The 25000-nt window shown below is 47.6% G+C and overlaps 1 protein-coding gene across 1 annotated transcript in view; it reads right to left on the bottom strand.

Moving 5' to 3' along the window:
* The window catches only part of fbn2b (fibrillin 2b), a 42179-nt gene extending 32525 nt beyond the window's left edge, over positions 1-9654 (bottom strand). The window contains exons 1-15 of the mRNA XM_083648125.1: positions 9587-9654; positions 8123-8242; positions 7794-7919; positions 7056-7178; positions 6296-6571; positions 6059-6112; positions 5816-5941; positions 4137-4262; positions 3542-3661; positions 2586-2723; positions 2397-2447; positions 1989-2114; positions 1554-1781; positions 663-788; positions 1-4 (exon numbers count right to left, since the gene is read on the bottom strand). The exon at positions 1-4 is cut by the window's left edge and continues 125 nt beyond it. Coding sequence (XP_083504251.1) covers positions 1-4; positions 663-788; positions 1554-1781; positions 1989-2114; positions 2397-2447; positions 2586-2723; positions 3542-3661; positions 4137-4262; positions 5816-5941; positions 6059-6112; positions 6296-6571; positions 7056-7178; positions 7794-7919; positions 8123-8242; positions 9587-9623 — 1781 coding nt within the window. The 5' untranslated portion in view covers positions 9624-9654. The remainder of the gene's footprint in view (positions 5-662; positions 789-1553; positions 1782-1988; positions 2115-2396; positions 2448-2585; positions 2724-3541; positions 3662-4136; positions 4263-5815; positions 5942-6058; positions 6113-6295; positions 6572-7055; positions 7179-7793; positions 7920-8122; positions 8243-9586) is intronic.
* Between the last annotated feature and the right edge of the window lie 15346 nt (positions 9655-25000).

Genomic DNA, 25000 nt, shown 5'->3' with positions numbered 1-25000 from the left:
ATGTCTGAAACACACGGATATTCAAAAGACGTGAGGGCAGTACAGGAGTGTGGGGAGTAAAGTGGTGCCAAAAAATGTAATCAGTTCAATCAATTCCATTTGCACTCCCTCTCCTCCCCTCCCTCTCCTCCCCTCCCTCTCCCTCTCCTCCCCTCCCTCTCCCTCTCCTCCCTCTCCCTCTCCTCCCCTCCCTCTCCTCTCCTCTCCTCCCCTCCCTCTCCTCCCCTCCCTCTCCCTCTCCTCCCTCTCCCTCTCCTCCTCTCCCTCTCCTCCCCTCCCTCTCCTCTCCTCTCCTCTCCTCCCCTCCCTCTCCCTCTCCTCCCCTCCCTCTCCCTCTCCTCCCTCTCCCTCTCCTCCTCTCCTCTCCTCCCCTCCCTCTCCCTCTCCTCCCCTCCCTCTCCTCCCCTCCCTCTCCCTCTCCTCCCTCTCCCTCTCCTCCCCTCCCTCTCCCTCTCCTCCCCTCCCTCTCCCTCTCCTCCCCTCCCTCTCCTCCCCTCCCTCTCCCTCTCCTCCTCTCCTCTCCTCCCCTCCCTCTCCCTCTCCTCCCCTCCCTCTCCTCCCCTCCCTCTCCCTCTCCTCCCTCTCCCTCTCCTCCCCTCCCTCTCCCTCTCCTCCCCTCCCTCTCCCTCTCCTCCCCTCCCTCTCCCTCATCCCTTCCGTACCCGTGCAGTTCCTCTCCTCGGCGGTCAGGGCGAAGCCGCTGCTGCAGCGACACTTGAAGCTGCCGATGGTGTTCCGGCAGGTTCCGTGAGTACAGAGACCCTGGAACACCTTACACTCATTCACATCTGGGGAGAAAGACATACAGCATTAACACTCTATTACACACACCCTGCAATACATTACACTCATCTAGGGCAGTGGTTCTCTCAACCTGGGGGTCGGGACCCCCCAGGGGGCCGTCATGAGATTATTTTGATGGGTCGTGGGATGATGGTCAAAAAATAATAAATAATAAATATTTTTTCTCCCACGATGATTAAATCTCCCATACCAATGGTTTAATCTATTATAAAGCTATATAAACTATGAAACCCATTTCAGTGAGTGAGTGAAATCAGTGTGTGAATGTGTGAGCACTGTCGTTAGGTTGGGTAGCGGCAGGAGGGGGGGTCGCGAACCCCAGCCTAACGTCTTTTGGGGGTCACAGCTCAAATAGGTTGAGAACCACTGATCGAGGGAAGTGTATTTACACACATTAATTTGGTACTCAGGTCCAGATTCACTAACATTGTGCATCTTCGGTGCCTCGGTTGATCGTGTTGAGAGCAGAACAGTAGAAAAAAAATCTATAAGAAATGTATACAAATCTAATTTGGGTGCAAATTGCAGCAGAGAGTCTCAATGGCCAAATCTCTTTGTGCAACGTCTTTACCTTCCAAAAGATCTTCTATGCTACAATCATTTGAATCTGTCTCTCAGTGGTTCTTTAGATGAATGGAACTCACTGAACTGTGGAACAATTGTAACAATGGAACAACTTTGTATGTTCCACAGTTCAGTGAGTTGAGCATGGTAATGTGTCTCTTCACGTACTTCATCTTCTGTCCTACCTTTGTAGAAGGGCCTGCCGGTCAGAATGTCTCCTCTGTTGGCGAAGCCGGGTCCGCGGGGGCAGATGGACCTGTACTCGGCTGTGTCCGACTTGGGACACTCCTCACAGTCGATGCCCCAGGCGGCGCCCACGGAGCAGCAGCACATGTCCACGCGGTATCGGCCTGGCAGCGGCTGACCACACTCATCCTCGTGCCACTTCATGTAGCACTGCTCGCTACGCACGTCTGGGAACACGCAGGTCGGAGGTCAGTAGTGGTCGAAAGGAAGAATGAAGGAACTAAGCTAATCAAGAAGAGAGTCCAATCCTGTAGCGCTATCACAGTGTCCAGTGCGTAACTTATGTAATAATGTATATTTGTCCATTGGAATCTGATGTGTCATCATCAGCTAATATGAGCTAATGTAGGTGATTTTTTTTTGGGTCCTCTTACCAACACATGTGCGTCCGCTCCCGTCCAGGGTGAGACCCTCAGCACACTCACAGCGGAAGGAGCCCTGGGTGTTCACACAGCGGCCATTTGTACACACTCCAGGGAACACCTCACACTCATTGATGTCTACAAGGAGGAGGACATTATGAGAACCACGTACACACACACACATGCACGCACGCACGCACGCACGCACACGCACACGCACGCACGCACACACGCACGCACGCACGCACACACACACACACACACACACACAATTTTGCACTCAACTGAAGTGTGCAGGGAGAACATTAAGGCACATTAAAAGCAGAAGGACAAAAAGGACTTTATGGGCCTCAGTGTTGGGTAATTGTTCCGTCACAGCTGACTGTTAGTCCTCGTGTTCTGATCTCATCAAGTTCTTACCTTCACAGGTGAGGCCCTTCATACGAGCAAATCCTCGGGAGCAGGCAGTGTCTGCAGAGAGATGACGAGAGTCAGAGATCACAAATAATAACACTGTATCCATGAAATAATTTCAAACAGATGTTATGTATGTATGTATGTATGTATGTATCTATGTATGTATGTATCTGTTTGTGTGTGTGGACTGACCAATCTCGCAGCGATCACAGGGGCTTCCCCAGGCGGCTCCCAGCGTGGAACAACACTCAGACTTCAGCGTAGCCCCGTTGATGTTGACCTCGCAGCGGCCATCTTGGATGTTCAGCCAGCACGTACCCTTCATGCTGTCTGCAGCGGAGGACGAGGAGAGATTGAGAAGCGCTGCCTGACATAAACATCAACATGTCGCCTACAACTTCCTACTGTGGTTGAATGTGTCTGTGGGCGGGAGGGAGTTCCATGCATCGTTAAGTTTAATCCAGCGCTTTTGCATTCCTCCTAATGGGCTGAGTGAGTAGTCATAACAGGGACACCTTCTCTTCCAGACCACAGGGCCACCCAAACACCACACCACACCGCAATTTACACTCTCTCTCTTCTCCTCCACTGAGTGATGAGCTTTCAAAATAAAACACAGATGAGCCAAGCCAGAGGAATGTCTAGGCCTCGGACAGAGCCAGCTCATACAGTATGCATGAGTGTTTATCTAATGACTCATACTCCAGTCCGCCTACAAAAACATCTGTATTCTATATTAGCATATAGGTGGCTCCCAATGATTTACGAAACCTGACAAACCTCCAAACAAGTGGAATTCTTAACCTTCGTGAAGTTCTTAAACAAACACCATATGTCATTTACAATCTGCGAGGATCTACGGTAAAACAATCTTCATGTGAATCGAGGCCATGCATACAAATATTTATCTAATGAATCATCCGTGCACGTCAGTTTGCTGAACATCTGAAGACGATGATGTCTCTGGATGGCTTCTCAGAACCACATCAGTGTTCCATTTATAATCCTGGGGAATAAGGCTTGATTAAAATGATTAGAGTAAAGGATCATCTCGCACAAGCCCTTCTTAGGGCTTGCGAGGACCCCACGGTGCTGTTCTAATTTGTGTCAGGCATCGGGGAGGGCGCCCCGGTGTCAGCAGGTCTTACCCACGCAGATGGTGTTGGTGGAGTCGAGCTTGCTGCCGTGGGAGCACTCGCAGTTGAAGGACCCGGCCACGTTACGGCAAACTCCGTTGACGCACGGGCTGGACTCGCACTCGTTGATATCTAAGACACACGCACGCACGCACGGACACACACACACACACACACACGGACACACACACACACACACACACACGCACGGACACACACACACACACACACACACGGACACACACACACACACACACACACACACACACACACACACACACACACACACACACACACCTTGGGTCAGGGCTGAGAGGCTCTGTTCTAAATGGATCATCATCATCACCATTTGGCGCTTAGAAACACAACACGTATGAGCCACATGTTTACTGGAAATAACCTGCAGCACATCTGGTAATACTGTCGACTCGTAATGACCTTGAAAACGGGCAGAAAGTGACCTGATTTGTGCTCATTGTGAAACTGTATGAGTGTGTGTGTGTGTGTGTGTGTGTGTGTGTGTGTGTGTGTGTGTGTGTGTGTGTGTGTGTGTGTGTGTGTGTGTGTGTGCATGTGCGCGCGTGCGTGTGTGTAGGTGCGTGCTCACCTTCGCACGTCTCAGAGTCGGGCTTGAAGACCCAGCCCTTGGGACAGGAGCAGGTGTAGGAGCCCGGAGTGTTTCTGCACTGACCGTTGTCACACAGCAGACGGTTCACCAGACACTCGTTGATGTCTGCGGGGAGGAGAGAGAGAGAGAGAGAGAGAGAGAGAGAGAAGGAGAGAGAGAGAGAGAGAGAGAGGGAGAGAGAGAGGGAGAGAGAGAGAGAGTGAAGGGAATGGGTTTACAAACGTCATTCTTGGTGTGAAGGGAGGTCATGGGTCAAACTGCTATTGCATCTCACAGTAAAGTTAAAGGATCATTTTGGTATTTTTCAGCCTGGACTCTATTTTCCTAACTGTTTGTGTCTGAGTACTGTAACTAATCGGGACAACAATTGACGCTGTCTCTACTCCAACAACAAACTCCTCCCTGGACTCCTCTCTCCAGCTCTCACTCAGGTTTCCACCGTTCCCTTCCTGCAACGACTCAACTTTTCTCCTCTTCTCCTCAAGACTTCTCCTGAGCCAGACTTGGTCACACACAGCTACACACACACACTGGATCAAGCGAAGGGTAAATAAACGCCTTTAACTCATTGAGTGCCATGGACGTCCTTCGACGTCCAATTAAATAGTGACGTAGAGTGCCACGGACGTCCTTCGACGTCCAATGCGTTTTTGACGGTGGGACGTCGATCAAAGCCTTCCGCAGCTCCTGTACAACTATAGTAGCTATTGGAGGTCTATAACCTATTTTACAGAACCCTTAGGTGGCGACAGTGCTCTCCAGATTACAGAAATGTCAGGAATACACAGCCTGAAATAGCCTTGATGAAAGAGAACCCGCTCATGCTGCAGTCCAGAGCCATGTAGATTGTTCTGGCTGCAACTGACGGTGCGTGCGAACACAGTCAATCCGCGCACACAACTGAGTCCTTCTGCCTCTGTCTGTCTGTCAGCATAGTTTCTCCACATGATTAGCCGCTAGAAAAGCAGCAGCGCGACACTGAAAAGCCAAACCTTTCACTGCAGTCCGCGTGTGGCTTCTCCATGTTGCGCTGCCTGGGAGGCGGCGCTTCCCAGGCTTCCTAGACGCTTGGTGCGAGGCTGTGTGTTACTAGTGTGGGGAGGAGTTTTCAGCTGAGGGGGGGGAGGGGGGGTGGGGCACGCAGGGCAGGACACAACTACACCACATCACTACATCAGAAAATATTACCGTATCTAGAGTCAGTGAATGTGCTTGAAATGCTGCATTTCACAAAAGGCTGAATATCTCAGCTTATAATTTGAAATGCCTGAAAACGCTGAAAACAACCTATCTTCTCCGGCTCATAACTAAAGAACGGAAAATGGTATCAATAAACTTTTTTTTGCTGATGATACAATAGAGTCTCCTTGTTCTTTTTGCGTGTTCGGTGTTTACATAGTAATATCACACAATATTCTGTGGGCCTCGAGAAATCACTGAAAACGCTCTGAAAACTCTGGCACTGGGAGCGTCCGTTCTCCAAAAGTGGCTGGCACTCAATGAGTTAATCGCCTTCAGACCCTTAAAATAACGATAATAGCGATCTCGCTCAATACTGGATCAATTTGAAAAAAGACACAAAAAGATTAGAGTCCAAGTTGAAAGATACCGGCGTTCTCCCTTAAGACATGGATGCACAGAGTGCCTAGCAGACTCACCAACACAGTTCTTGCCACTGGAGTCGGACTCGTAGCCGATGTTACAGATGCAGCGGTAGCTTCCTCGCAGGTTCTCACACATGCCATTCTGACAGATGTCTGGGTCCAGGGCACACTCATTGATATCTAAGGGAAGAAGGGTCACATATGAGTGTTATTCTGCAGCTCTTATGAAATATTACTGACATGTTCCATAACAACACTAGGAAAATTCACAGACCGACGAAGAACATAATTTCTCACCTCGGCCATCAGCTGTGATGCCGATGCCACTGCTGCACACAGCCTGGAACTCAGCTGGAAGATGCATGGAGGAAAAGAATACACACTTTATAACGAATTGGATATTTAGCTTTTTTCAATAGTAACTTTAAAAAAAGGAATTACTTTAATGGAAAACATTGTCTGCTCAACTCTTAGTTCCAGTAAGAAAAATCATCACCATATTCAAACAAATAGCACACATCTAGCCCAGGTTACCTGAGTTTCGGGCGGGACAGGGGTGGCAAGGCTCTCCGAAGCCATGTTCAGGATTGGCACAGCAACACTCTGACTTGGTCACAGCACCGGGGAACGGGCGCGAACACGTGCCCATCTTGATGGCGCCGTAGCAGGTGGTCCTCATGTGCGTGTCCACACACACTCTGCCGTCCACGTCGATAGCCAGGCCGGGCGGGCACTCGCAGCGGAACGAGCCCTCGCCGTTGATACAGCGGCCGTTCATACAGATGCCAGGCGTCTGGCACTCATCGATGTCTGGTGAGGTGAGGGCAGATCATTTAGAAGGCACTTGTCAATTTCCGTTTAATAGATGAGGCAGATATGATAACATAATGGTTTATTCAATTAACATTTTGTTAATTATGATTATTCGACCATAAAACACTTTAAAGTTGTAATTATGTGAAAATGTGCATTTTCCTAGAGAGTCAGTTTCATGGATAGTGATGTTCTCTATATTAACTTTTGTTGTTGCTTGACATAAAGTGTGATCGTTACAAGAAATTGATTGTCTATAAAAAAAAATCTCATCTCAACCTTCAATGAATGAATGAGGAGTGGTGACGACATGAGCAGCAAGCTTCATAAAACGCAAACTTTTTTTAAAATATATGTTAGCAAATACTTTTGTAGAATAACAGCTTAAAAGTAAATTTCAGTCCTTTGATGTGTCCCTTAAGATTAGTCCAAGAGACCATCTGGAAGTCTGTCAAAACGTCTCGGAGGCGACCACACATACCAGTGCAGTAGCGTCCGTTAGGTGCCAGAGCGAAGCCAGGTTTGCAGATGCACTTGAAGCTGCCGTCCTCGTTGATACACATGCCGTTGAGACACATGTTGGTGGTGGCGCACTCATCGTGGTCTGGAGGGGGACAGGAGGGGGACAGGAGGGTGAATAGGGTCAGCTGCCAACACAAAATGGCTGTATCCTACTTTTTATTGCTGCAATATAACCAGTGTTGGGCAAGTTACTTTCAAAATGTAATATACTACATATTACTAGTTGCTCTCATTTAAAAGTAATAACTTACTTTACAATATTACTGTCTGTGTAGAGTAACTCGTTACTTATTACACTACTTTTGCATTACTTTCACCAAAATAACAGCAGCAGCAGAATGACATCGCCGGCCCGGAACCATCCTGATTTCTTTTTAAACCGGCTTGAAGTCAGTGTAAACCGCCCAAAAAATGTATTAAGAAATTATTGTATCTTTATTTAGATAATGTGCTTTGATTTAAAAAAAAGAAAAATTGTACTTGACAAAGTAACTGGTATAATATTACTGAAATCCTAATGGTAATAAATTAGATTACTGAGTTACTGCTAAAAGTAATATGATACTTTTGTAATGCTTTACCCCCAACACTGCATATAACATTACAGAAAAGTATCCTGTATCCTTTTTAAGCTACATTGTGCACTGTGTCTCAAATCACTGATCATCAAATCTTTCTGTGTGTGCTGATTCCGTACCGATGCAGTTCTTCCCATCAGGAGTGAGCTCAAAACCAGCATTGCAGATACACTGAAAGCTGCCCTCCGTGTTGACGCAACGCCCGTTACGACACATCACTCCGTTCATAATGCACTCATCAATATCTGAGGAGAGGAGAGAGGGAAGAGTGAAAATGACCTGATGGGAAATCAGGAGTTCATTCTATCAACCGTCAAACATACTAAACTGTGTGAATGACTGCTGAAGTAACACAGAAGAAACATTTGGGGGAACTGATTACAGACATGTAAAGTACATGGCATGAAAGCACATTTTCCTCTGGGATGAGTTGACGGCCGGAACGTACCAATGCAGGCCTGTTTGATGGGGGTTCCGTGGTAGCCCTCGTGACACTTGCAGTGGTACGATCCAGGGGTGTTGACACAGTCTCCATGGACACACGGGTTACTCACACACTCGTCCACATCTGAAGACAGGAGGAGAGAGCACACATGGCATTGAAGAGGCACAAAAGAAGAAATTATGTTCTATACTGTGTGCATCTATAACTGACTGTCAACTGTTAATGGATCTAAATACTGAAAGCTATGAGCCTCATACACATTCCAACTGGTTTCATACTGGTGATCTAGCAAACACACAGCATAACCTGCTGCACTTATAAATAGTTCCTCGAGTGGGCAGAAGATGGCAGTGCAGTCCATGTAATTACTGTGGCACTGACATAGGCTGAGTTTCCCAACAAAGAAGCTTCTTAAGAGTTAAGAAGCTTCTTAATGAGTTAAGAAGCTTCTTAAGGAGTTAAGAAGGCTCCAAAGAAGTGTTTCCCAAACGCCTTCTTAACAGTCGAGAAAAATAAAAAAAATAGAAGGCTCTTAAGAAGCATCTTAACTGGAGCGGCTCACTTGATGGCACTCTGAGCCCAGCAGTGGGCCACGACTCAGTGGTTGAGAAACACTGTTAACACCTAATCATGGTCATGTTAAACTTTATTAAACATTATTTATTTCAGACATGGACTGCAGTTCAAATTGCTTTATATACACAGCATACAACAAAACAGAGAAACACTACAGAATTTAAGCGACCTTGGGTTCTGTGAAAGGTGCTATATAAATCCACAACATTATAAAAGGAATCCATTCTGATTAGAGGAATATAGCCTATGGTAAAACATTTAAAACACAAGTAACCATACATACAGGGGAGATTTTCAAGTGTTCCCTAATTTTAAACACTAAAGGGTACATGAAAGAAAGGAAAAAGGGAAAAACACAAGAGGAACAGTGGACACAAGTATCTCCTTTTGCCTGACGCGGCTGGATCTGCCAGTGTTTTGTCATTAAGAAGGTGTTAAGAAGGCTCCAGACCCTTCTTACAAAACCTTCTTAACGAAAGATCATCTTAGCGCTAAGAAGCTTTTGGGAAACGCAGCCTTCTTAACGGAGGATAATTGGAAGATAATTTTAGGCTAAGAAGCAATCGGGAAACGCGTTGGCTTCGTTGGCTTCTTACGGGAGCCTTAAGAAGGGTCAAAGAAGCTTCTTAGCGCTAAGAAGCTTTTGGGAAACGCATGCCTTCGTAAAGAAGCAATTGGGAAACGCGTTTGCTTCTTAAGGGGGCCTTAAGAAGGGTTGAATTAGCTTCTTAGCGCAAAGAAGCTTTTGGGAAACCCAGCCATAGTCTGTCAAGTGAGAGTTGAGTAATCACGTATCCACTGCCCAATGTTTGTTGTTGTTGTGTGTGTGTGTGTGTGTGTGTGTGTGTGTGTGTGTGTGTGTGTGTGTGTGTCTGTGTCTGTGTTTCTTACCGATACACTCCCCACGGACATCCTGCCTGTAGCCCATGTTACATTCACAGCGGTAGCTGACGGGTGTGGGAATGCAGCGTCCATGTTGACACAGGTTGGTGAAATGTTTACAGACGTCAATGGAGTCGTTCACTGAGACGGTGCCTGAGAATACACAAACATATATAATAAACAAAACAAAACAAAACAAAACAAAACAAAACTAAACTAAACTAAACTAAACAAAACTAAACTAAACAAAACTAAACTAAACTAAACTATGCATCATTCAGAGCCAAAGATCAACTCACTTATTCATATTCATAAATTGACTCACCGATCTGAAGCCCGCCGCCGTTGCCCCCAAATCCTCCTCCACCGTTTCCTCCAAAGCCGCCTACGTTGCCTCCGAAGCCTCCGCCCGCGACTCCTCCCCCTCCGTTCCCGCCCACGCCTCCATTGCCGTTCCCGTTGGGGAACTTGTAGCCATAGCTGTACCCGTTGCCGTTGCCGTTGCCGTTGGGGAAGTGGCCGTTGGGGAACTGACCGTTGGGGTAGCCGTTGGGGAAGCCGTGTCCCTGAGGAACGCCCACAATACACAGACGTCTGAACTCATCTGCAGGAGAGAGAGAAATCACAGGGAAGTGGTTTAGTGGATGGACGCTTCATTATATTTGATTTGCTGGAGGATTTTTGTTCAGACTGGTTATTATTGTTGATGATGATCGTTTACTCATTCAGACTCAAAAGTACTGCTAGATTTGAATCCTCCTAGCCACTCAGAGGACTGTAGTGAGTGTGCTTGTCATCAGTTTGAAACCAAGCCATGACCTTCTCTCCTGTCATTCCGTCTAAAAACACATCACTTCTTTGCACTGGATCTGTCATTTTCTAAGTTTATAGCAAAGTTGACCTTTCCAACTTGGAGGATTTTCCATGTTTCACATACTGTATGTATGCTATGACTGGAGCCGTGCCTGACCTACTAATAGCTTGAAGAATGTGCATGCATACATGAGCTCTGCTTCGGCATATATTTCATCTTATGTCCTCTGTGCTGCTTTTCATCGATGGCTATGAACTGGTGTGCCTGTGTGTGCGTGTGTGCGTGTGTGCGTGTGTGCGTGTGTGTGTGTGTGTGTGTGTGTGTGTGCGTGTGTGTGTGTGTGTGTGTGCGTGTGTGTGTGTGTGTGTGTGTCTGCGTGCATGTGCATGTGTTTTCTTCTTAGTTTGGCAGTCACACAATACTAGATGATGTCAGTTGAACACCTTAAACAGACAACAGTTGAGTATACCCCCCCCCCCCACCCCCACCCCCACACGCACATACATATACAGTACATTGAGTGAAGTAAACCTCAGAGGATGTAAAAGACTCCAGTTGGAGCCAAAGCAAGGCTTCCCACTATATGAGAACTAGTCTGGGAGTGAAGGAGTGTAAATTGAGTGTTGAGTATACAGACCAGAAACACATGCGCATATGCATACACACACACACACAAACACACACACACACACACACTCTCACACACACACACACACACACACACACAACCAGCTTAGTTGAGCGCTGCCAACGGAGGAAGCAGAAACATTCTGTAACGGATCAGATATGGATCACACGGTCTCACGCAGGGGAACAAGTCCACATCTTCCAGCTTGATTGAAGAGACGTGGGTCATTATCTTCACACAGATCTTTTCCATCTCTCTCTGTTTGCTTTGTTCATGACATCATGCTCATCAGTTTGACTTGATTGTCTTGACTTTCTCTCTCTCTCTCTCTCTCTCTCTCTCTCCCCCACACACAAACACAAAGGAGGCCTCCTCGCCAACGGCGTCAGTCTTGTCTACTTTACCCTCACACTGTGTTCAAGTCATTTGGCCTTGCGGAGCATTTACGCTGTCAAGGCTTTATTTACTGTGGCGGCGCTCATGCCAAGCCGTTGGAGACTGTCAGTTGTTTTTGATCATGTGAAGAAGGTGATGGATAGTCTGTCCTGAATTCAACTTCATATGCAACACTTTGTCCCGCAGTGGGGTCAACTCACTGAGAGATAGCTGGACCGAAAAGGAAATGTGATTTGTGCATCTATGTGCAGTCCTGTGTCTGTGTGTGTGTGTGTGTGTGTGTGTGTGTGTGTGTGTGTGTGTGTGTGTGTGTGTGTGTGTGTGTGTGTGTGTGGTGTACTCACCAGATCCCCTGACAGGACACATCTCTGGGATCTGTCCCAGCGCCCAGCAGCGGCCCATGTCGCAGCAGCACTGCATCTTGGTGTACTGTCCGCCCTGCTCCGCCGCACAACGCCCGTTAGCCAGCGCAGAGAAACACGTGCCCACACGCTGGTCTGAGGGAGGAGAGGGAGCACGAGAGAAATGAGACCACTGAAGAGGGCGAGAGCAAAAGACCATCATACATGAACGTGAAAAGAAAAAACTAACAAACAAACAAACAAACAAACAAACAAACAGACAAACAAACGGTAACTTGGTAATGGTCATAGTAAACCTTTGGTAATGACACAGTATGACAAGTATGTAAATTCTCTCCACATGTCGTGCAGGTGAGTCAGGATTAGTGGGAAAAGGTTACAGCAGTGCTGGGAGTCAGAAGGCTGGCCTGCCCTTTCCATGGTAGTCAGGGAGGAAGCTTCTTTATGGGCTGAGAGCGGGAAAGGTTGCCTGGGGTCCCGACTAGCTGCAGGCATCTGAAGGGCCTCCAAAAAATGGGTCCTCCTATTTGTTACAGTTTCCCAGGTCAGGGTCAACGAGGCGGGTGAGGGGGCCCGGGTTCAAAGAGCGTGTGTAAGGGGTAAGTGGAGAAGGGGGGGGAAGGGGGTCCCTGGGTATTTGGACTGGGTTTCTGTGTGTGTGTGTGTGTGTGTGTGTGTGTGTGCATGTGTGTGTGTGTGTGTGTGTGTGTGTGTGTGTGTGTGTGTGTGTGTGTGTGTGTGTGTGTGTGTGTGCGCACATGTGTGTGTGTGTGTGTGTGTGTGTGTGTGTGTGTGTGTGAGAGAGAGAGAGAGAGGGAGAGAGGGAAGGAGGGGGGTAGAGGGCAAAATAGAGTATGTATGTGAAAAGATTTGTGTTAAGATAATGTCCCTCTCCCCTGCCATGCAAATGTATGTGAAAGATAATTTTTAGTGCATTCAAAGAAAGAAAAGGGGGCGAAGAAGAAAAAGTAAAAGAGTAAAAAGGGGGGCCAGGGGGGGGCGGAGCGCAAGTCGATTAAGTCGCTAATGAGCCGGCAGTCTGGAATGAATCAGTTCCATGTGGAACGATCCCTGTTAATTAGACAGAACACAAGAGGCTGCGCCGCGTCCGGGAACCGCACACACATACAGTACACACATACTCATTTACATACATGTATACATACACACATACAGTACACACATACTCATTTACATACATGTACACATGTACACACACACACATACAGTACACACGTACTCATTTACATACATGTATACATACACACATACAGTACACACATACTCATTTACATACATGTACACACACACACATACAGTACACACGTACTCATTTACATACATGTATACATACACACATACAGTACACACGTACTCATTTACATACATGTATACATACACACATACACTCATACTCACCCACATGCCCGGCAGCCACATACACAAAACATACAAATACACACACACTCATACATGCGGCAGCCAACACACATACATGAACACGTATACAGTACGCACACACTGCAAATACACACACACAAACACAAAACATCCCATAGGACTAGCCCAGTTAGGGGCATGGTGGAGGGGAGAGAGAGGGGGGTTGAGGGTAGGAATGACAGAGAGGAGAGAGAGAGAGAGAGAGAGAGAGAGAGAGAGAGAGAGAGAGAGAGAGAGAGAGAGAGAGAGAGAGAGAGCGAGAGAAAGCAGTGAGGGGGTTGCTGATGGGGATGATGATGACTTAAATTGGATCCAGACTGTGGCTTGCTCGCTAGTGCTGCCCCGCTACACAAGCACATGCTTTCATTTGGCGAAGCGTTTTTACAGACTGACTGACTGGGCCGTTTTTTTTTTTTTTTTTTTTTTTGCAGCATGTGACAAGGGGCATTAGGCTCTGATTACTGTCAGCCCCCCAACAGCTCCCACTGGCCTACTTCACCACGGTACATCCCGCAAAACACACTTTACCAGCCCCAGTACACCTGGAGCAAGACAGCCTGGAGAAGCCCTAAACCCATACAGCCTGCATGCTGCAGACGTGCTGCTCAAATTGAGGTTAATTAACGCAAGAAATCAGCCCCATTAAAAACAATTCACTCTCCACTTTTCACCTTCTGTTTTCTGACCGCGCCCCCCCCCCCCCCCCCCCTCCTTACCAGGATGGGTAGAAGGGGAGTTTCGGTAGGATTGGACTGGATAGTCTTTAATATCCCCGTGGGGGAATTTAATCAAAGTATGTGGGTCACGTTAAGCGGAAACCAGTGGAGCTTGGCGGTGGAAAACAAAGCCACAGGACCTGGTAGCTCACAACAGAGGGACAGTCCATCATAGTCTGCTTTCAACCTAGACTGGCATTGCTCTTTAGTTTGTGTATAGGTGCGAGTCTGGATATCATGCTTGGGTTCGTCACGCTCAGGTTTAGCCCAGTCGTGTGGAACATCCACAGATAGTTTGGAGCTGACGCGGTCTCGTTTGGTTAGGGGGTTTACTTAGCTTTGCCTCCATCTCCTCCGAGTGGGACAGAGACAGAGGAAAGAGAGATGGGGGTCGTCTCTTCCCCCCGAGCAGGCTACAGAAGAACATTGTGAAAGCATACCTAAAGGGAGAAAGGTAGGAGGTCCAGAAGTTAGATGAGGGCAGAAAAAGGGGGAAATGAATCTGATAGAGGGAGAGAGAGAGTGAAGGAGGACGAGAAAGTGAGAACAAGAAGGGCCACGGGAGACAGAGGGTGAGATGAGCAAAAAAAAAAAAAAAAAAAAAACATAAATACCTAAAGAGAGAGAGTGCGGGATCAGACAGAACGTAGAGAGACGCTCCAAAACAGAGATGGACTGGGCCAGAGTCAACAGAGAGGGTTTCTACTGTAGAGCACTGGAATGTTAACGCAGGGAAATAGCTCTGCTGCGAGCCACTCTTTACATAGACAGTACAGAGACAGAGAGAGAGAGAGAGAGAGAGAGAGAGAGAGAGAGAGAGAGAGAGAGAGAGAGAGAGAGAGAGAGAGAGAGATATACTGTCGCAGGGCAAAGAGGACAGTGGAGAGGGAGAGAAAGAGAAAATATGGACACGCGCATAAAGACAGACAGATGGACCACTTTGGGGAGGGGTCATTAGACCACTGGGTCAAGGTGTGTTCCCCAGGTTCTCTAAAGGCACATTTAGAAGAGCACACAGGCACACAGAGCAGTCAGCCAGCCAACAGTTCATTTCCCATCCGTTGTTTAGGAGCACACAACCCAAATAGTTGGAATAGTTTGCCTCCTCCATCACCCCTTTCCTCCTCTGCCTCCATGTGTTGGCTCCAGGCCCTCTCATTTACTGCTCTGATTTCTCTGAACTCGCTTTGCCTTTTTCCTATCATTTCCTCTCCTCTCGCCGCCTCCCCGTCGCCCCCTCCGTCCTCCTCGCCTATATTGGTTCCACCTCGCTGTGGTTAGCAGTGCCATCTTTTGTTTTCCTCCGCTCGGCTAAGCAACACCAGACGACGCCGCCGCCGGTACCTCAAAGCTGTGCCGATCCGCACCGCGGCGATGATGCACGAGCTGTGAGATCAGCTGCCGCCCTGCTGGTGCATGTACACATGTGGACGCGTGTTTGTTTGTTTGTTGGGTTTGTGTATACAGTGCGTCGTCCTCTTGGTATATTCAACGCGTTCTCTCTCCAAAACGTCAACACGCAAGCCCATTGTTTTCCACACGCGACGCAAGATGGATCGAAACGATGAAAAGTAGAAAGCAAGCGAATAGGCGGAGGACATAATATTTATAATGGGAGATGAGATCGAAAGAGGCTCTGGCATGTTTCAAATCAGCTCCCTCTCCTCTGCATCTTTGTTTAGGAACACACAAGCCAAATAGCTTGAATAGTTTGCTTCCTCCATCACTTCTTCTTCTCCTTCTTCTTCTTCTTCTTCTCTTTCTTCCTGTCCCTCCATTATGTTGGCTCTATCATTCCCTGCTTTGATCTCTCGAGTTTGTCCACACACATATACGGGTATTGTTGAAAACGTTACTTTTTCTATACGTTCTGGCCTCCTGTCCACATGCATACGCCGTTTATGGGTCACTGTAAACGGACCATTTGGAACACTGCGCCCAAGGTGGAGATTTGTAATATCTCTGTTTTCCTGTATTGGTGGGGACAGCTGAAACATATATTTTTTTGATGGTCGCTGCCACCATAACCTCAACTTGTGCATGGCAATGCTGTTTTACTTGTATTGAGCATGTGCCTACTACTTCACGTGTAGTCATCAATACTGTTAGGAATTACGTTAAATACTTGCGGTAATTCTCTTCGTTTTCCGTCATCCTTCTCTGCAACACACTTTCACTGACTCCCGGCATCTAGACTGTCCGGGGAAACACCCCTTCCATATAAGGGCATGTGCGTCATGCAGGTGTCTCCCCTCCCCTCACCGTACAGTACGTACACTCACCGGGAGGCTCCGTGAAAAAATAGGAAAAGTTTGTTTTCCACACGTCCCCATATTTCCACATCGCTTGGGCGCCAGTTGGTGATGTTTCACGGTAACAACTTGCTCTCATTGGCTATTGCGGGTTTCAGGCTATCACCCTGCCATAGAAAATGATGGCGCTTTAATCGTTTGTGTGTTCTGGTGTGGTCAGAGATTTTCTAAATACATGTTGGTGGACAGGACTTTTTTTTTTTTTTTAACAGAAAAGGAAAAAAAAAAACATTTTCAAAAATACCCGGGTCTGTGTGTACATGGCGTGAGTCTTGTGTGGTCAGTGCGTGACCCTGATCATTGTTCTCTTGGTATTTTAACCCCATTCTTTCTCCAACACATCAACACACAACAAGACCATTGTTTTCCACAGATGACGGGAGATGGATCCAATCGATGAAAACTAGAAAACAAGCGAAGAAGGAGGACATAATATTTATAATGGAAGAAGAGATCGGAAGAAGCTCTGGCCACATGCATTTTCAATTACGCCAATCAAATGGTTCCACTTTGCTACAGGAGCCCTTTGATGCTGATGGAGGGAAGCAGACCCTGAGCCCTGAGCTTGCAATAATATATTAACACCTGGTTGCGTTTCACTGTGGAAGCCATTTTGGTTGCGACCAGAGGGGTGAGGATTGCAGGAATACATCAACACCTGGTAGTGTTTCACGGTAGATGTCGGTGAAGTATGTGCCAGTTGTGTGCGAGCGTGTGTGAATGAGTCAGAGGCGCACCGACGTTGAGAGTAGATTAATGCTGTCAAGGCCAAATAGTGAGCGCACGTGTCCGCGCCTGCACATGGCGGCGACTCACAGCTCTGTAGGCCAGCTTGACTCATCAGAACGCCATTCGCAGGACGTTACGGTCCAGATGTGCGGCTTTTGGCGGGCCAGGGGGTGAGGAAGCACACAAATGAGATAGAGAAACAGGGGAAATGACTGTGAGGTTGTGAGTGAGCGAGTGTGTGTACTGTAAGTGTGTGTGTGTGACTGTGTGTGTGTGTGTGTGTGTGTGTGTGTTACTCACCCACACATCTGGAGCCATCTGTACTGGTGATGTAGCCTCGTGGACAGGTGCAGACGTAGCTGCCAGCGGTGTTGGTGCATTCGCCTCCGTCACACACGCCTGAGATGGTGCTGCACTCGTCAATATCTGAAAAAAACACACAGACGTTACATCATGAATTCCACAGTTGTTCACATCACAGGACACCGTGTACTCGGCATCTGTTTGTTATACGCCTGATGCTATTGATGAAAAATGCTGCAGTGTTCTTTGTTTCAAAAGACGCAGTAGCAGGCTGAAGCTAGAAGTTTATTGCAGCTTCTCCCTTTGGGAATATTATGCAAACCAAATGAGATCGTCAGTCTAACATAGTGGAGTGAGCTCATGCAGAGAAGCCTTTCGCTGTGTTGTGTTCAGTGTCAAAGTCAGTGTGAGTCACTCTTCACACTCATGTAACTGACAGGAAGAGGCCAGTAGTAGGTCCTGTCAAGCTCATGTGTGAAGCATGGCTCCAACACTGCCAAGGTCTGAGCTCTGAGGTTTGATTCCCAACTAGGACAGAGGTTCTCCACCCTTTTCATACCAAGCAGCACCCTCGTTTAGTCCACATTGCAGACATTTGATGAGAGATTGATGAGAATCTGAGAATATTAGATATGATATTGACATGACCGTCTGTATTGTAGATAGAGAGATAACAGTGAAACTATGATCAATATAGTCGTTCTACATTCTGTAACAATTCATCGGTTTGGTGGCGACGCCCTGGAACACCCTCAAGGACCCCTGGTGGCCCCTGGACCACAGAACCACTCCATGAGACCAAACCCATGCTTAAAGTCTGCAACACCAACGTATGAGGCAAAATGTGTTGCTCACCATTTGGCCGGGTTATCAGTGCAGAAGTTGCCCCCCCGATTCACTTTGGGACGTGTCGAGTTGATCACTATGTTGATCATTATAACGTTTTTTTTCTTTTTCTTTATTTCTCATGCAGATTACCGTACATCTAATTGACATTTGTCCAGCTGTTTCAAACACAGCAGTCTCACATAGACAGACAGACAGATGCCCGATCTCTCCATATACAGACAGACATGCACCAAGTATCACTGTTGCATCTCGTTGGCTCATTTTTGGCAGTTTGTATGTAAAAAATAAAATAAAATGAATGTAGTTTTAAACATTTTCCCCATTGTTCTCAGGTGGGACAAGGCCCAAAATGATCACTGTAAGCGGAGTATTGATCACTATAAGCAAATGATTTAAACAGCGTGTGTATAGGAATGATTCGGGACCAAGCTTTTCGATCAATATAAGCGGTTGATCTGATCACTATAACCGTGATCACTATAAGCAGATTCCACTGTAAAACTTGACGTGACTTCCACAGTGTGCCAGGCAGCCCATATAGACCAGCCTATGGTTTGGCTGAGAGCCTTCTATGAGTATGTATGAGAGGAGCTGGCCCCAGTAGTGCCTGGTGGGGCCCACCTCGACATGCTACACTTTATTACAGTATAAAGTCCTATTATTCAGAGGGAGGGGCGCCTCTCTGCTCCAGGATGGGGGAACCCAAAGTGAAGTACCAGAAGGTATTGGGTTTTTATGACGTGTCACACTTATTTATACGCATACGTAATTACTCTACCACTATGGGGCATAATTACAGCATAAGTGCAGACGTGGTGTGTGTGGAGTATTGCGTGGTAGCAGTGGCGTGTGTGTGTGGGTGTGTGTGTGTGTGTGTGTGTGTGTGTGTGTGTCTGATGACGCCTGCCGTGGGAAGCCCGCCCCCTGCTGTCTCCTGTCTGACAGCGGTGGCAAAAGGCTGAGGTGAGGCCGTAAAAGCCGAGCCAAATAAACCTCGTGTCAGCAGCAGCATGAGTGAGCCAGACAGCGTGTGTGTGTGTGTGTGTGTGTGTGTGTGTGTGTGTGTGCGTGCGTGCGTGCGTGGGTGTGTGTGTGTGTGCGTGCGTGCGTGTGTGTGTGTGTGTGTGTGTGTGCGTGCGTGCGTGCGTGTGTGTGGGTGTGTGTGTGTGTGCGTGCGTGCGTGCGTGTGTGTGGGTGTGTGTGTGCGTGCGTGCGTGTGTGTGGGTGTGTGTGTGTGTGCGTGCGTGCGTGGGTGTGTGTGTGTGTGTGCGTGCGTGCGTGCGTGTGTGTGTGTGTGTGTGTGTGCTCTAGTACAGCTATCTTAGTGAGAACCAATTTGACTTTCATACCTGCGAAGTGAGAACTTGAGAAAACTTGAGAAAGTGTGGACATTTTGGCCAGTTCTCACTTTCTCACACACCTTCAAAGGGCTGTTTGAAGGTTAAGACTTGGTTTCAAGGGTTAGGTTAGAATTGGGTTTAGGTTAGGGTAAGGATTAGGCTTAGGCAGAACCGTGTGTATAGAAGAGTCGCGACATCTCCATTCACTCCAATGGACCAGTTTTTTACTCTCAAGAGTTCTTCTGAAGTAATTTTCTTGATTAACCCATTGATACGTGATGCAGCATTTGCGTGTATATCCCTAATTTGTGTGTCCCTTAAAGGGATACACACACAAATGCTGCATCAGGTATCAATGGGTTAAGCAGCGATGTCGAGTTTTTTACAGTTCTCTTCTTCTTCTTCTTCTCTATCGCTAATGTGGAGATTGTGGAGATAGACCTGGTAAGGCATGGTTGAGATTGATTGATGGTTAAGATTAGGGTAAGGGGCTAGGCTAGGGAATGCATTATGTCAATGAATGTCCTCACTAAGATAGATCACAGCTGTACAAATGCATGTGTGTGTGTGTGTGTGTGTGTGTGTGTGTGTGTGTGTGCCCGCGCACGCAGAGAAATGTCTGTCACCTGGATAAATGACCACCAGCCATCAAAGCTGCATTGTGTGCGTCTGCCTGTCTGTGTGTGCAGATATACGGTATGCAACCAATATTTCTAACACTACTCACTGTGTGGAAAAACTTGAGATATTACAGTATATGGATGCAATTAACTCAATTTCCCCACCGGGATCATAAAGTTCCATCTAATCCAAACTGATGTGTGAAACTGTGTGTGTGTGTGTGTGTGTGTGTGTGTGTGTGTGTGTGTGTGTGTGTGTGTGTGTGTGTGTGTGTGTGTGTGTGCTTGCGCGCGCGCGCGTGCGTGTGTGTTAGTGCGTGAGTGTCAAAGCAACCGGGAGGTCCCTACTTAATGAGAAAGTCTCCCACATGCCGTAAGTGTTCCTTTGTTCAGCGCTAAAACAGCTGCTTTTGAGCCAAAACACTGTATTTATGGCAGGAAAATGGAAGGAGCAGAAAAAGCAGGAAGAGACAGAGGAGGAAAGGAACAAGGCGAGACTGTTGCGCGTACTCTGCAACTGAAAGCGGGCCGTGAAACCAGGTGTGTTGTTGTGGCCAAAACGATCAGACACCCGTGACATCTTAACTGCACTTTATCTAAACTACTCCACAACCTCAGGATCGTCTCACTGGGACGGCTCTCAGGAAGGCGGCTGTGTTTGTGCATTAACTAGGAAGGCATTTCCATAAAAACCTCTCCCAGAGGAGCTGCGCTGATCGTACGTGAGATTTCAGTTAAAAAAGCAACTGGGTGACTTCAGATATAGGCCACAACTGCACTCCAATTTTTTTTACACGCATTAGAAAAACAGCATTCCTTCTGTTCTCACTCGACAAGCCTCGCTTGAACCAATCGCACGATCAACCCTGAAAGCTTCCACCACAGCAGGCCTGGGATCAGTTTAGCCTACTTTTCACTTATTCACTTCCAGATGTAAAGTGGAGCCGCAAAAAAGAAAGAGACAAAGTAACGTTAGTGCTTTCTGATAAGAAACCAAAGACTTCCTGAACTCTGAAGAAGATCCATTTCTGGAATTGAGCAAATTGGAAGTACCAGTCGAAAGTTTGGGCGCGCCTGATTGAATGTGCTGTTTTTCATGATCTTGAAGCCATTTTGATCTAAAGGCTTTATGCTGGCTTCAAATGTGTTTCGTCTTAGACGAACATAATTAGTGATGTCTATGATGCCTATGTATGAATCTCTTCCCAAAGCCTGCCTTTCCATCAAGGCAAAGCACAAAGGCTACTTTAAAGAATCTAAAATATAAGATGACTGCTCGTGTAGATTGACAACATCCAAGTGCAAGTAAAACAAGTGCAAGCAAGACATTGATTAGAGCCCCGGGACTGGACCGATTTAGGTGTTCCAGTCCTGGTGGCTCTAATCAATGTCTTGCTTGCACCTGTTTTACTTCCTGCCTTTTAGACACAAAATGGCTGATTTGGGTGGGCTGTGAAATAGGCGTATTTCCATGAGTGTGTGGGCTGATGTATGGCCGTCTTCTCTTTTGTGTCGAGCAAAAAGTACTGCAGTAAAACTGGGGGAGGGAGAAGACTTCCAACTTCATGCCTTGTTGTCACGCCGAAAGAATTGTTGGTATGGAAGTGAATACTAGACATATCATTTAGTGGCATTAAGGAGTATAATTTTTGCTGGTATAGAAGCTAATCTGTGAAACTCGTGAGAAGCACTCACTGTTGTTTGTCATTATTGTCATTATTTGTCATTATTGTCCTACCGCTAACACCCCCCCCCCCCCCCCCCAGCCCCTGCACCCCACCACCTTCAGAAACCACGGCCACCTCCACTGGAGAGAAGAGAGACCACAGTCTGCGTGAGAATCACAATCTAGCCATTCAGCATGGTGGAACAGAGGCTCCGGCCGGTGTGTGTGTGTGTGTGTGTGTGTGTGTGTGTGTGTGTGTAATTTAAGGTACAAGCGTCTCACCCCTGAGTAACCCTCAGGGTCTCTGAACCAGCTGTTCTCTCTCTCTCCCCCTCTCTCTCTCTCTCTCTCTCTCTCCTCACTCACCACATAATCATCAGTGGCCAGTTCTGTGGCAAGATAATGAAATTAGAAAAGGGATGGTGACCTGGAGAGAGATAGAGAGAGAGTTTGCTTGATGGACATCTTAATTAAGCCTTTTAGAGAGAGAGAGAGAGAGAGAGAGAGAGAGAGAGAGAGAGAGAGCGAGAGTGAGAGAGAATGTGTGTTTGTGTGTGTGTGTGTGTGTGTGTGTGTGTGTGTGTGTGTGTCTGTGTGTGTGTGTGTGTGTGTGTGTGTGTGTGTGTGTGTGTGTGTGTGTGTGTGTATGTGTGTGTTTTTCTGGGAATCTCCTAATCCCGAGCTCCTGCTGTGTTTTCACCTCGTCTCACTCGAAGCGTCCTTGGGACTAGTGTTGTGTAATTGCACGGCCCTCTGGGTGCTGTAGGCTGTGGATGGAATTTGACTACAAGATCCACACCCAAACCCAACTGGGCGATGTTCCGCCCTTCTGGAAGCGCTCACACTCCCCCTTACTGTCACCCAAAACCACAACCGAGCTGGGATTCTGCTGAATGCAGTGACGTGGTCTTTCCCCGCGCCCCCCCCCCCCCCCCTTCCCCGACTCAACTAGAGATGGAACAATACGAAAATTTCATATCCTCTCTCCATATAATTTCACGATTATAGTGACCAAAATTAACACGGTTCTCAGTATTATCGCGGTTTGTTAAAATGTGCTGAAAATGTTCAAAAAGGTGTAATACACTCACAGAAATCATTTCACCAAGTTTTATATTGAAAACTCAGACCCAAAAAGGATTGATACACTCACTGAAATCATTTCTCCAAGGCTGCGCATTTGCCTCTCGGAGACGGTTGCCAAGTTTGGTTGATGATGGACAGTATTTACCATGTTTTTCAAAGCACTGTAATCATGGTAACACGGTAATCACGGTACCACGGTTTTAATAATCACGAAAATTTGAAACGGTACGGTTAACGTAAGGAATTTTATCACGTTTATCATTAACCATAAATCATAACATAAATCATCTGGTGCATCTCAACGGCTTGTCAGGGCGCTGAAGGCGGTGACGTTTGTTTCCAGCCATAATATTATTAAGATGTATGGTGCACTTGTGCGTCTTATCTGGTGTGGCTCGGAGGCACGTCAGAGGTGAATTTAGAGACAATAATTCAAATGCTGATATGAGACTGCAGCAGACAGGCCAGCCTCATGCTGATAGGAGGAGACTGCAGCAGACAGGCCAGCCTGATGCTGATAGGAGGAGACTGCAGCAGACAGGCCAGCCTCATGCTGATAGGAGGAGACTGCAGCAGACAGGCCAGCCTCATGCTGATAGGAGGAGACTGCAGCAGACAGGCCAGCCTCATGCTGATAGGAGGAGACTGCAGCAGACAGGCCAGCCTCATGCTGATAGGAGGAGACTGCAGCAGACAGGCCAGCCTGATGCTGATAGGAGACTGCAGCAGACAGACCAGCCTCATGCTGATAGGAGACTGCAGCAGACAGGCCAGCCTCATGCTGATAGGAGGAGACTGCAGCAGACAGGCCAGCCTCATGCTGATAGGAGGAGACTGCAGCAGACAGGCCAGCCTCATGCTGATAGGAGGAGACTGCAGCAGACAGGCCAGCCTCATGCTGATAGGAGACTGCAGCAGACAGGCCAGCCTCATGCTGATAGGAGACTGCAGCAGACAGGCCAGACTCATGCTGATAGGAGGAGACTGCAGCAGACAGGCCAGCCTCATGCTGATAGGAGGAGACTGCAGCAGACAGGCCAGCCTCATGCTGATAGGAGACTGCAGCAGACAGACCAGCCTCATGCTGATAGGAGACTGCAGCAGACAGGCCAGCCTCATGCTGATAGGAGGAGACTGCAGCAGACAGGCCAGCCTCATGCTGATAGGAGGAGACTGCAGCAGACAGGCCAGCCTCATGCTGATAGGAGGCTGCAGCAGACAGGCCAGCCTCATGCTGATAGGAGGAGACTGCAGCAGACAGGCCAGCCTCATGCTGATAGGAGGAGACTGCAGCAGACAGGCCAGCCTCATGCTGATAGGAGGAGACTGCAGCAGACAGGCCAGCCTCATGATGATAGGAGGAGACTGCAGCAGACAGGCCAGCCTCATGCTGATAGGAGGACACTGCAGCAGACAGGCCAGCCTCATGCTGATAGGAGGAGACTGCAGCAGACAGACCAGCCTCATGCTGATAGGAGGAGACTGCAGCAGACAGGCCAGCCTCATGCTGATAGGAGGAGACTGCAGCAGACAGGCCAGCCTTGGCCTCGTTCAGCAGAATGGATGTCATGTGGCTGAAAGCGTTTAAGAGCTCTCTGTAATCCTCCCTAAAGACTGAGCACACATCGGCTGCAGTCCAACAGCCACAACCCCTGCTGCCTCGCTCACTATCTGACTGTTTAGCCGGGGCATTGTTGAAATTCCATCCAATCAACACGTTGTAATGTGAACCCACTCGGCCGTGTGTGCGTGCGTGTGTGTGTGTGTGTGTGTGTGTGTGTGCGTGTGTGCGTGTGTGTGTGTCCGTGTGTGTGTGCGTGCGTGCCTATATATGTGCTTGTCGAGACCAGACCGCTTTAACATGTCTTCACATTTTAAGCCCACCCTAGAGGTTTGCCAACTGATGGCAGCGACCCACAGTGAACATAAAATCCACAGCCATAACTGTGTCACCATTAATTCAACAACATGTAAGTTACATTAACATCGACATTAAATTCTGTCGAGTTGGCAACGGAATAACGCACTCAAGTATATCGTCCCCAAGTAGTTCATATACTGTATTATATTGTACTGTAGCTCGTATACTGTGTAACCTGGATGTTGGACTGGGGAGGGTGTGACAACTACAACCTCTGACTGGCATAATAATAAATAATGTG

This window comes from Poromitra crassiceps (assembly GCF_964638095.1).
Source record: "Poromitra crassiceps genome assembly, chromosome: 12".
In the NCBI taxonomy this organism is placed as follows: Eukaryota; Metazoa; Chordata; class Actinopteri; order Beryciformes; family Melamphaidae; genus Poromitra; species Poromitra crassiceps.
This window is presented reverse-complemented; position numbering and strand designations above follow the sequence as displayed.